General features: G+C 39.1%; 1 protein-coding gene across 1 annotated transcript in view; it reads right to left on the bottom strand.

Moving 5' to 3' along the window:
• The window catches only part of SYN2 (synapsin II), a 170,134-nt gene that overhangs the window by 46,420 nt on the left and 109,939 nt on the right, over window positions 1-13,775 (bottom strand). Inside the window, exon 6 of the mRNA XM_027666035.1 lies at window positions 101-163. Coding sequence (XP_027521836.1) covers window positions 101-163 — 63 coding nt within the window. The remainder of the gene's footprint in view (window positions 1-100; window positions 164-13,775) is intronic.

A 13,775-nucleotide genomic window follows, 5' to 3' on the forward strand; every position in this document is an offset into this window, starting at 1 on the left:
CTGGACAGTTGAAAAGTAAAATATCCAGGAAAGGAATGAACATGCACAGTACTGTAGACAAACACCCAGGCTCCTGACATGCAATAAGTAGCATCTGCACCTTTCCCATGCCTGAATGAGCATGTCCAATCTTCACAACAACAGGAAAGGTTGGCATTGTTAGCTGAGGGGGGAAACAAAACAAACAGGTTAGAGATAGCAACCAGCAGTTAAAGGATTAAGCAACATCATTTAGGGAAATTATTTAAGTATAACAATAATGAGGTCAAAGCTGCTCTTGCCACGTAGTTACTCGAACTGTTAATCATCTGCGTAATCCTGTGCTTTGATGACTTACTGTGTGTGTTTTCTGAGGTCTGTGTTATTCCCAAGACAGCCAAGTGGTGTATTTCTCTTTTCTACATGTCTGTCCTTTGACTTCACTTTTTAACTGAATTTCTGCTGTTTCCTATTTTATGTTTTCCCGCTTGTGTTTTTTGACCCATAAACTCACACTCCTCAAGGTTATAATCATTAACAAGGTCAAATTAGCCACCTTTTCACCTCGATTTCCATTATTTCGCATGGCTATAGATACATTTTGTGACCATTTATGAAAGCAGTGATGTTTAATTCACCACAAAACTTGCTTTAAAGGCAGATCCTGACACAGAACATCCAAGTTTTCTAGGAAAGCTCCAGCATAGAATGTAAGGAATAATTCAGCTATTGGGTAGGAAATCAAATATAAAAAAGCATATGAAAACACTTTATTCAATGTAATGGCAGTGGTTCTGTCTCTCAGAGAGGTCTGTGAATGGCCAGTTTTACTTCCATCATTCATTTGAAGTTTTATATCTCCCAGTCATGGGCACAGCTGGCACTTCTTTTTCTTCCACCTAAAATGCACATATATTGAACATCTCTCAACCAAGCACAAACATACAGACTTAGCAGAAGAGGATTGTAACTAGAAATAAAAAACTGAATACCTGCAACATGTAATAAAACTGGGAAGCAGTAGGACAGTGTTATGGGCTCCAAAACCTTCATTTAGAACCACAGTAAATACAATCAAAGGCAAAGCTAACGCTTTAGAAAATGAACTAAGAATTACAAGAGGTTTTATGAGATGTCGGTTTTCCAAATGCTTAAAAAGGATTGGCAAGAGATTAAATGGAGTTCACACTTATCTCACTGTGCACAACACTGTACACAAAGACACAGAATTTATATGGAAAATATCATGGGACAGTAAATGACACTGAAATCAAGAATAGGAAGGTCATTTGGTGTTTGGTAATGCCCAAACCTATTTGCAGGTTACAAAGCTGGTTACAATACACACACACTTTTCCTATATTTTAAACATTTATTTTCAATATGATTTAAAGATGTCTGCTTTAAAAATACTGGAACTGCACGAGAACAAGTGGGCATTCACTGAGAGGATCATATACCACACTACGTACCCTCACATTCCCAGTACAAGACATGAATCTCTTTCTTTTCTTATATGCTTTTTAATGAACTTTCTCTGACCTTTCTAAAATGCATACTGATGCAATATTATATATAAATATATATATAAAGGACATCTAATCAAATCAAACCAAGTTCTTTGTTTTTTGACAGAATCTCAATTTCTGCTCTGCCTCATCAAAAGAAACAGAAGGAATCTTTGGATCTACCCTTTTAACGCACCAGAGTTTTCAAAGCCTGATGAAACTACAGGGTCCCACAGTTGGCAGCTACACAACACAGGCTGGGGAGGTTTCTCACTGATTTCTGCATCAAACCCAAAACTAGGGCTAGTGTGTCTTTGGAGGAGAGAACCAGATTTGATTTAAAGATGTGCAGTTTTCCTGGTTAATTTATTCCATAAGTTAAGATCTCATATATGTATCTTCTGCCAGGGCACCCTTGAGCTTTGAAATCCAGGACCACAGGGAAGCAGAGCATTCTCAAACCATCTCTTAGTTGTTTATATTACACGTGTAACTGCAGCTGCCACATTTCTGTGCCTGTGTAAAGGGAACTTGTATTTTCTTGGAGAAAGTCTGGATACTTTGGTTAACATTGCAGGAACTGATAACTGAAAACTCTGAACACCCTTTATTTAACTCTTGTTTATGCACCACTTAAAGCCCTGGTCTTTAAATCCAAAATACATTCAATTGCTTTTTAAAGTTCTGTTTCCATATAACCAGTTTAAGTTAAGGCACATAAGCATGAAAACAATAGGTTAGTTTCAGAATAGCCATAAGCATTTGCAAAAGCATTATACAGTAAAGGTCACCTATACAGCAATTTAAGAAGAAAGTCCTTGCTAAACTGTAGGAACACAAAGTCCTGCATGGTCAACATCTAGTCACTTGTGGATTGCTTTCAGACTTTAAAGGTAGGCAGGTTTTTTTAATTTTTGGGGGTAAGAGTGGGAACAAATCATTGCCTGACTCAAGAGTCATAAGGACAGGACCACATTTCTATGACTGAACTACAAACCACTGAACTGGGGTTTGTAATGGAAATGCTCTAACTATAGAAATACAAATGGCACTCCTGTAATTAAGAGGACCACATATCTTCCTATGATCCCAAAGCTGTGGAACCCTCTGTGGGCCACAGGAACAAACACCAATTCCTTTTTTTTTTTTTTTTTTAAAAAAAAAGGAAAAGTATTTGTGCTTTCTACCTCACAAAATGCACTAACATCATTTCCCTCTGGAGCCTGATCTCAAGATTCCATGTGGGACACCACATCCCAGCACAGCCTGAGGGAAGAGGTGGCAGCTGGGAAAAAGAGCTGAATTATGTGTTTCAAACTTCAAATAAAAAAAAGACAGCTAGCACAGAAGGCAGACAAAATTAAGTTATCCCAGCACTTCTCTTGTTTTTATCAATCCCTGTGACAGGCCCATGAACCCAGGGCTGATGAAGTTGTAGTTATTTCTATCTATCTGTCTGTCTATCTGTCTGTCTATCTGTCTGTCTATCTATCTATCTATCTACCTATTATATATGATAAAAGTGTGATAGTGATGGTGAAAACTTACTGGTTCCATGATTTTCCCCCTTAATTTACAGTATAATTACTTGATAAGGAGGCACCTTGAAAGAAGATCTATCAATGGATCCACTTTCAACAGAGTGGATACTAATAGGACTCACTGTGTGTTTGCTTTGCAATGTATCACTGAGGGGCAAAGGCCATTTTACAAAAAAATTCTACAGTGGCAATTAAAAACTGAGGGAAAAAACCCCAAAGACCAACAAGAAATCCGCTAAGTTCATAAATATGAGAGATGGAAATGTCTACACTGCATGAAACATTGCACATACATATAATATACACGAAATATGGCAGAATTAAAAAAATAGGATAAACAGCACTTCTAACTTAAATAGCAATGTAATAAACCATCATTATTAATTAGACATAAAACAGAATACTTGGCAAATATGGAATAAAATTTTCTGTAGATAGATATGAATATGATAGGATTGGTAATAAATGTCGATAGCAACTGGAGAAATTGTTATGTAGGAACACATATATAGGCAGTTGAGGTATATACTGATATATGCTAATACAATGCCATTAATCAAAATAACACCACTGAGTATTCAAATGTTTTATCAGCTCAAAAATTGCAAAGATGGGTTCAGTCAACACACTTCCATTTATCTGGTTTCAACTTCTCATATTGTTATTTTATGTAAATGTGATGTCTCATTTCAACAGAACACTGACTTGGGATAAGTTGCATGGCTCACTTCTATGATTAGAACTAAGTACTACTACTTGAAGACACATTGCCAAGAAGAGCAAACAGCAGATAAAAGGCAGTAATGAAAAATGTTTTGAAGAGGAATCCTTTTAAAATCTGGATAACAGAAGTCAATTCTTCAGTTTTAACCTCACAAATATTTAGCACGGAAGTGGCTTTAGTGAACTGACGTGTTTCAACGGTTTTTGTCTTATACTAATAGCATGAATAAAAATTCATAGTTAATGACTGGACAAATCTAATGGTTGTTACACCTTCCAACTGGGGGTTTGCTCACAGGTGACATGAGTTGCAACGAGTGTAGCACCAATGTTTTAACAGGCAGGCACTTCCCTAAGTGTTAGAAGTCTAATGCTCTCATGGTTAACTGTACTGTGGAAGGGTTTAAGGACACAGGAGAATTAGGAATTAAATATTGGAAGTGGTTAAATCTGTAATGGAAATACAACAGAATATATGGCTTTAAAAAGTGATAATAATATCTGAAATATCCTGTCTGAAAAATCACCATGTTTTTAATAACATCTATCTTTTTTCTCTCCAAATGACTATCTATTAGTGCTTTTCATTCAGGAGCTCATTTGCTTGCAGCTTAGTTCTTTACTATCACTTTATTTTACATAACTACCATTTATTTTATCATTTTCAAGGCAGTCCAGTTGAAAATCAATCTTTTCATGGCATTGCATGAATGTCCCCAAAATGGATCCTGTGGTGGGCCTGACAGATTTTTTCAGATGAACACTTTTGAGGTTAATTGTTGTAGTTGTTGCAGGAGCAATTTTTCTAAAATGAATGGATTTGGGGTTTTGGCTGTGTCCTTGCAACGGGAATACAGCAGCTGGGAACTGACACCAAGAGGAGCTGCACCAGCAGAGCTTCTAAACACCCTGAGATCTGGACTCCACAATCTCCATGGGGAAGCTGGAGGCCCATGTCCAAGACTCATCCTTTCAAACTACCTCCAGCAGCAACTGCAATATTCTTTAATTCTTTTAAATTGCTGAAAACAACCCAGACAGCAGCCCCTCAACAGGCCTCACAGTTATGGGTTCACCATTCATTTTTCACTGGATCTACTCGTATTAGTTTGATAAGAGCAAAGACAGTACTGGAACTCAGGATATTCATTATTTCTCCAATTTTCCATTTGCTCTTTTTTGTTTCCCATACAGGGAATCTACGAAGTAATTACAGCTGCAATTAAGATATTTAGATTTACAGACAAGGAACTACCTGAAACAGGAGTTCTACTGATGAAATTACAGGGAGGATTTGACCCAGTATTCTGAAGCTGCTGGATAAATCTGAATTAAGGCAAGTGTGAATTCCCAGCCAAGTGTTCTGACACAGGTCACAGAAGCACGTTTCTCACGTCATTAGGTCTCTCGGATTCAGGTCATGACAACTGTGGGGTTACCTAGCCTGGGACCACAAAGCTTTTTGAAACTGCTGGGGCTGGGAGCAGTAAGGGATCAAATCATCCTAATTAAGGCTTGAAACACTCTGGATTTTTACTCCTCTGAAGATGTTAAGATATTACATCAAACGTTCCTTTTCTATGTTGCAAGGAAAGTTTTCAAACTGGATTCAAACACAAATTAGATTCAAAGATTCATTAGTTACTGGTCAGAACCTATTTTAAATGCCTGAAATCCGCAAAATAACATTGCACTACTTTTCTGAAAAGTCAAGATATTTTTAATATGTTGCATATGGTTTTTTGTAGGAGATTTGCATATGGCCTATCTTCTGTTCTGTTCCCATTAATAAGCACACAGAATGAACAGGACATACAGCAAATTCAGTCAGGTTCAGAAAAAACTGCAATTACTGGTCTTTGCTTTTGCCAGAATGTAAGACAAATGTGCCAAATTAAAACAGTTAAACAAAGACACTGATCACATTATATAGGTGCTTAAAAGAGCAAGCAAGTATGTTGAGAACTGCTGTTGTCACATCAGATAACCAGTGAAATCATGGGTCCCAGAGGACTGCATGAACACAAAAAGGCTTGAAAGCTCCTGACCCCTGCTCTGGAGATGCACAGTAGTAAATTGGCAAACTGGCTGCATTCAGAACACATTGGAGGATCAAAACTAAGCACACCCTGCCAGCCAAAAATTAGGAAAAAATAGTTAAAGATAAAACATAGAGTTTCCCTTCTCCTCATCCGTCGCAAGCTGGCAGAGGATTCTTTTTCTCGTTGAGAAAAGGAATCCGTACCCTTCTGGAAGACTTAATTTGTTATCTAAGCGTAGAGTGTTTGCCAAAGAATTCATTAACATTATTCAAGCCACCATTTCTGTCCACTGGCCTAGAGCATATGACAGGCCAACAGCTATGCAGCCTAGTGGTATTGAGATCCCCAGTTTGGAACTGCCAGGTAGAAAAAAACCCAACAAACCAACAAACAAGGCAAACCAACGAGCAAAACAAAAACTGCTCTGTGAGAAGGAAAGTATTGAAAGAGATGCTACAATTCTGACATCTGAGCAGTTAAATTAAGAGAATTATAAAGCTCATGAATTAATGTTATGCCCAGGAAGAAGTGCCCTGTTTTCACATTCTACTGCTACCAGTATTTTCAGCGATCTTTAATGAAAAATCAGAAGTAAAATGAGTACTGTGCTACAGTACCTCTTGCTAAGAAATGCCTAATGCTTCTCTCCTTCCTGAATCCATTTCCTTTCAACTGAAATTTGGGTCCTGTGCATGCAGTTCCAGCGTAGCAGCAGCAGCAGCAGAGAAAAAACTGTTCCTTGAACACATCAACAAGAGTCATGTCCTTCCAGCGAACCTGACAAAATAAACCTCACTGGTGTTTTATGGAGAAACTCCCTCTGTAAGTTGAGGTAGCTGCTGCAGTTCTGCTTTGGTGAATGTGGGTTGACTCTGTAGGATTTGTGCAGCGACCAGATATTTGACATCTCTCCTTACAAACACACCTCTGCCTCCTCAGTTTATTCTTTTCTAAACTCGAGCCAAACTTGAGCTCTTGGTCAGGAATGCTATGTAATGGTTCCCCCCCCCACCCCGGAATGGAGTCTGTTAGTTGCAGGAGGTGACACAGTTTTTCCACAATAATTTTTGAAGGGATTGTCTGATTCCAACTCAGCTTTGAAATCCCAGGATTGTGTACACCCGGTCCTGTAAGGTTCAATAACTACAACCACAACTCCATTCATACCTACCTGGCAATCCTGTTGGATTTTGGCACTGTAGGACATTTTCATAGATGGTAACACTGTGATGTATTATGTAGAGATGCCTAGAGATCTCTACATAAAAACACCATGAATACTCACTAAAAGCACATCCTTTTTTTTATTTTATCTAGCTATGAAGCCCAGACACTCAACTAGGCTCAATTTGGAAAATGAAAAGCCATTTGCAAAATGCTGACAACTATAGACATTTCAGGTCTTTAATTTCTGGACACATCCACATCCTCTAGTGAGTATAAATTTCATGTAAATTAGCTCATAACAATAAAGCTGGCTTACAGTTAGAGACGGTTCTAGATTAGTATGAAAATAGAAAAAGAATTTATAATTCTCTTACTGATGTCACAATAGCAAGGATAATTATTACCATGGCTTCCTAACACTTCATCTGCACCAACCTTTTAAAATTGAATATTCTTTGTACTATGAGATTGAAAAGACAAATATTCCTTTATTGTATCAATCTTTTGCATCTGCTCATCTAAAGATTTCGTAAATGTGCTTAACATGGCCTTTACTGATGAAGGGAATATTCTAGTTTGATAAAACTTCTTCCACAATACCTCCAGGCACTATTATTGTCTCGGATAACATGTAGTGCAGGTAATTCAGTTACCCAGTAGATGGCTATAGAGTTAACCAGCACAGTCTCCATTTGTATTATTGTTTGTATTTTGTAATAGAAATACCTCTCCTTTCCTATTGCAGAAATTTCCTGGACTTTATAGGTCTGGTTAGTAGAGTGTCATCCTGCAATTTCTTCACTGTAAGTCTAATAATTTAAAAGAAAACTTTAAAATTCAAGCTTCATACACTACGGCACCCAAAGGTTTATAACTTCTACTGGAATTTAAGTATTTTTGAACAATGCTCAGGGTTCAATACAGGCTGGTTTCCAAGAGATATAATTTGAATTCTTCTAAATTTACTTTGAATTCTTCTAACTAAGATACTGTGTAAAATATAATCAAATCTGTCTATAAAAATAGAACTAGGCAAAGATCATCGGCTAAAAAAAAAGTAAAAAAAACCCTTCTGCTGGCAACAATACAGACAACACAGTTTTTTGAAGGTTGTATTCACCCTGCTTTAATGTCCTCATGGTTGAGCTGACTAGAAAAGCCACAATAAGAAAAAAAGAGGGGGTGGAGAAGTAGCAACAAAAAACCCCAGGTGTTGCATAAACATGACTTACCTCCAGTTCAGTGTTTAAATATTTATCTTTCCAATAATCCCCAAGCAAAGTTCATTTAACCACTCTAGTTCCATGTAATTTATTTGTGGAATATGCATCAGCCTAAATCTAATTTTGCTCTGCTTACTTTAGAGAAAGGAAATTAAAAGTGAAATAACGAAGGTGGCCTTTTATTCATTTTTTCTTTCCCAGAAACAGGCAGGAAGAGTCCTAAATCAATAAACAAGCAGCAGATGTACTTTCTCTGGTCTGTTTGGTTTTCAGAAAACACAATTTCCAGATAAAGTGAGGGCTCAGCCAGGCAGGAGCTCCTGTCACCACTGGGACAGCCCAGCACAGGCCTCTCTGCATCAAGGAAAGCAGGAACCTCATCCTCAACCAGTTGCTGTTCCCAACAAACACAGAGTCTGGAAATGTCGAGCTGGATTTTCCCCTGCCTTGTACCTGCCAAAAGTAGGTGTAAAATTCTGTGTCTCTGGAGTAAGGTTTTATACCCCCAAGCCAAGGGAGAATCTGATGTGCTTTGTATTTTATTTTTTTTCAGATACAGGTGCATTAAAGAAATCTAAAAGCTGAAGTGGATAAAAGGATTTATTAGTGCGCCAGGTACCCAGAGAGAGGCAAATATACCTTAACTGTGAGTCCTTTACCCAAAACAGAGAGTTAAATTGGTTTATAAACTAAGTGCAATTGCTGGGCCACCTCAATTCCCACTGATGTTAATGGCAGCTGGTGCAGAACTGGGTGTTCTGAGAACCTCGTGCCTTCATCTCCCATCAACATCAACTCCAGACCCTGGATCTGCGGAAACCACTTCCCTGAAGTCACTGCAAGGCTGGAGATGACCTTAGTGTGTGAAGTGACACCACACTGTCATCAGGAAATCAACCTACAACGTCTTTGTCCCCACAACTGGTTTTTCAATTGAAAAATCACAGATATCTAAATCAACACAAAGTGATCTGATGGCAGAAAAGTCTTCTATTTTTAATAGCTGCTCAGTATAAAAACAGAAATTGCCACTAAGAAGGAAAACATTAAGTGTACTGGCAGTGAATCAAAGAGAGCAGTTCCCGCAGATCCCTAGCAGAAATTCTGGAGACGAAAACTTTGCAGAAACAAATGATATTTTGATTCTGGCATATCAGTGTTTCATTCAAGCCCTGTCATTCAACCAACTAATTAGCAAACTGCTGCCTCTAAAGTCAAGCAACATTTTGCCACATTATAAAACAATTACCCCAATTGCTGTGACTATAAACTGGATGGTTTTTTTTACTGTAGTGTTTCAGAAGTGACAGCTACAAATATTCTCCCTTTTGAAGCAGGTAGTACATACAGAGGCACTGGAATTTAAAATCCCTGAAAGCTCACCTATTTTGTGAAATATTATTCTAACTCTGAATTTTCTACAGGACTAGACAGGTTTTGTTCAGGATGTGTACTGTGACTACATAAGGTAAACTGAAAGTAGTTTTTAGGAGAAGTAAATGCAATGCCAAATGAGAACCAGAGAGAAAAGAATTGTAGCAAAGCATCAAGTAGGCAACAGATAAACTATTGCTGTGGAGGATCCTGCCTGCTGCCGTTCTCAAATAAGATTCATTTGCTACAATGGAGAGAAAATAAGATTGATATGGATAAAAAAATTGTACTCTGTAGACTGCCAGGATGTAATGCCCAGAGCAGGCAGTCCAAGGAACAGACTGAGTAGACTCAGACCACCGGACAGCTGGAAGGGACAGCAAGGTGGCCCTGGCACATCCCATCACAATCAAAAACCTTTGGAAAAAGCTGTGTGGACAATCCCTATGCATCACAGTTCAGGAACCCCAGTGGTTTTAGTACAGGTCTCTGGGGGCTCTTAGAAGACAGAGTGATGGTAATTAATGCCCACGGTGCTGTTGATGGATGCCAATACCTCATAGTAAAAATTAACAGGGCCCCTGACAACCACAGTATGAAAAGCCCCTCCAGAATTAGAAGTCCCGTAAAAATCAGGATTCCCTTGAAGAAGAGATGAAGCTGCTCATAAATTTGCCTGCAGTTAGGTTTCCTGCCTTGTTTTGATACTGCACAACTCAACAAGTACAGTGGCTCATCCCCAATCCTCTTTATTTGCTTGTATTTTAGTAGAAAACAGACATTAGTTGTTCAGCATCATGCCCCCCTCCATCCTCCATGAGTGTGATGACATAATTTGCTATGATATCATGCCTTACTTATCAAACTAAAGGAAAATTGCCATCATCACATACTGTGCAGTGAAAAAACCCCTGTACTGTTAGTCCATTTATACCAACATCTCTTTTCATTTTGCTTATATTTGTAAATGTTGGCTCTAAATTCTCTACTATTATTTAAGAAAAAATATTATTTTGCTTAAGAGTTAGTCAAGGAATATTCCTGTCTTTTGGGAATAAACTTCTTATTTTATGAGGTCAAGATCTAACTGTAATACAGAATGGGTGCTGAGTCAAGGGTTCCTTCTCACACAGAATCTCAGAATGCTTTGGGTTGGAAAGGATATCAAAAATTGTCTTGTTCTACCCCCTGCCATGGGCAGGGACACCTTCTGCTAGCCCAGGTTGCTCCAAGCCCCGTCCAACCTGGCCTTGGACACTCCCAGGGATCCAGGGGCAGCCACAGCTTCTCTGGGCAACCTGTGCCAGGGCCTCCCCACCCTCAAGAATTTCTTCCCAATATCCCATCTAACCCTGCCCTCTGGCAGAGGGAAGCCATTCCCCCTTGTCCTGTTCCCAGTCCCTCTCCAGCTCTCCTGGAGCCCCTTTATGCCCTGGAAGGGGCTTTCAGGTCTCCCCAGAGCCTTTTCTTCTCCAGGTGAACACCCCCAGCTCTCCCAGCCTGGCTCCAGAGCAGAGGGGCTCCTTTTAAACTCCCTAAAAGTAATTTTCCTAATACAATGAAAACCACCACAACATAAAATATAAAAAAGACCAATGCAGCTTCAAGCTAAGACCAAATGCATGCTGATACTGTTCAGTGATAACAGGTACTTAAGCACTACGCTGATACCAGAACAAGATACAGGGAGTATGTCTCCTCTGATAGGCTAAAAGTGCATTTTCTTGCACTTGTGAGAGCATGTTTCTGAGTACAGACCTACTAAAATCCCTTTCAAAAGCTACGATATAATTGTCTAAACTCTGACAGTAACTTGACAAAACTCACTTTTCAGAATGAAGATTTACCAGAAAACAGGAGTTCTGCTGAGGTTTCAAAAAACCCATCCCTCCCAAAGCCAGCTAGGGAGAGGGACCACTGGGTAATACATTTATTGAAAACCTCTCCTATGGCCACTCGCTTCTCTAGGTGTGATTATACTTACAATATTCCACCTATGTACAGATGGCTTTGGGACACTCCTAGAAATCCAACTGAATTATCCCAAGAGCAGTTGCAGGCAATACTAGGTAAGATCATAATTAAAATGTGTTAATGGCATTTGCACAATTGATATATGAGATTTAGTTTTAACATTTTTACATTTCTACACACTCAGGTGAAAGTATTTAATTCTCAACTATGTCTGCAAGATAGTGTGGTAAATTAATTTTCAACTTGTCACAAAATTATTTTTAAGTTCTGTTCTGAGCATAATGTTTTTATATTGATTATACAATCAGTTTGATTGCACTAGATATGAAAATCTTGAGGACATGCAGAGCATAACTTGACATGTTCTGGAGAATCTTGGACAAAATGTGCCTTAAGTAAGCACAGGACAGGTAGAGCTGCACACTCAATGTGAGAGAAGACAGTCTGCCCAGCATATTTCTCTATTATTTGAATTTTAAGCAAACAGTAATCAAATTGGTCTACTTAGATATCTATAACAGCAGCCATGTGATGTCCTATGGAAACCAATCAATGGCTCCCAATTAATTCCTTCATCACTTCCTAGTCCTACTGCCCTGAGACTTGAAAATGAATAGTCCCAGACCCACTGAGCACAGAGGCCACTGGCATATCTGCTTTGGGTTTTTGCGGCCTTCTTGTAGCCTGAACTTCCTGTGTAAGGCTTCAGCCTCACATCTTTTTACCTCTTCATTCCCATGAAAAGAGTCCATTTCCTCTCGGTAAGAACAGAGATGTTAACAGGCCTAAATTATTTTCAGGTGTTAGTCCTGGACTTGGATCCAGCCTTATTATTTCATGCCAAAACTTCAGACTGGAAAAGTGAAAAATCAAAACATGGCTGCATGAACTAAGTCAGGGTATAGTGTACAACACTTCTGGCTCAGTGCTGAGTGTGGGCCAAAATTTTAAAAATGAGGCCCAATTCTAATAATTCTGAGTACCTATGTATTTTTTTTTAACAGAGTGTGTCTCGAGGCAGATGGGAGGAACAAAAAGAATCAGAGCACTAATATTTGTATAACTGTTCAGAAATAAAATAAATCTGTTGCTGTAAAACATGTACACATCTCCATAAAGGTAACAAGCTACTTTGGTTACACCTAAATCTCAGCCTCAACAAAATACATTTTCATGAGTCTGGATTGAAATGGTTCAAGTCATGTCAATGCATTTTCAGTCCTAGGCCCGATTTGGGAAGTGACAAAATATGCAATCCTTTAGGCAGCCCTGTCCTGCATGTCAATGTAGAGATGTATTTTATTACTCTCTAATCAAACTTTAGATTGCTTCCTCATGAAACATTTTTCACTATAAAAAGAGGGTGGCTACAGGTTCCACATACCCAGATTGCTACAGCAACCAAAGATTTGAAGTTGAAAAAGATTTCCAAACTCTGTACTTATGTCTGTATTCCACCTAGAACATCAGCCAGAAAATACAGACACTGTGATCTGTGCTGGGCAGGACTTACATCAATAAGGAATGCGGGGAAAGAGCTGAGCCTCCAACATACACCACTGGGATATTTTTCCTTGTTATTTTAAATTAGATCTGTGACGAAATTATTTTTTAAAAATGCCTTTTATTGCAGCCTTTATGTGTAATTAATTATTCCTTGTAACTGCCAATTGTTCAAGGCTCATAAACAGAGCATTGAGACGTTTCCCTTTCATGAATGAAGTTCTGTCCAGCCTGAAAACAGGGATGTCAGTTCAAGAAAATGCCCAGAAGTGCAGGGGAAGATCAGGGCCTGCAAATGAAAACTGAGCTTAAAACAGGACAGCTTTGTTTACTTGCTCAAAAAAGAGAAGGTCGCAGGACTGGCTTTTAAATCTAAACTGGGAAGAAACTTTCTAGAACGAGATAAAATCTTTCTTCTGCTAAATCATAAAAACAGCTTCAGATCCTCGTACCAGCTGGTTTTGGATTATTAATAGCTGTACTGGCCCGCAGCTGGCTAAGGTAAGCGCGGGCTGTCACCAATGATGCGCTCGTTCTTATGGGAAGGCGGAGTTAGGAGTCGGTGTCGGGGCCATAAATAGGGGTCCTATGGAAACCAGGCGTGAGTTACGACGAGCCAACGCTCCGAGCGAGCATTAAAGGGCTTGCCTGAACCCTCCGCGCCCGGGCCGGCGAGCAGCGGGGCAGGGATCGATCCCACATCCGTGCGGGCGGCAGGGATCGATCCCACATCCGTGCGGG

Source organism: Corapipo altera, unplaced genomic scaffold, assembly GCF_003945725.1.
Source record: "Corapipo altera isolate COAL_440 unplaced genomic scaffold, ASM394572v1 101, whole genome shotgun sequence".
Taxonomy (NCBI): domain Eukaryota; kingdom Metazoa; phylum Chordata; class Aves; order Passeriformes; family Pipridae; genus Corapipo; species Corapipo altera.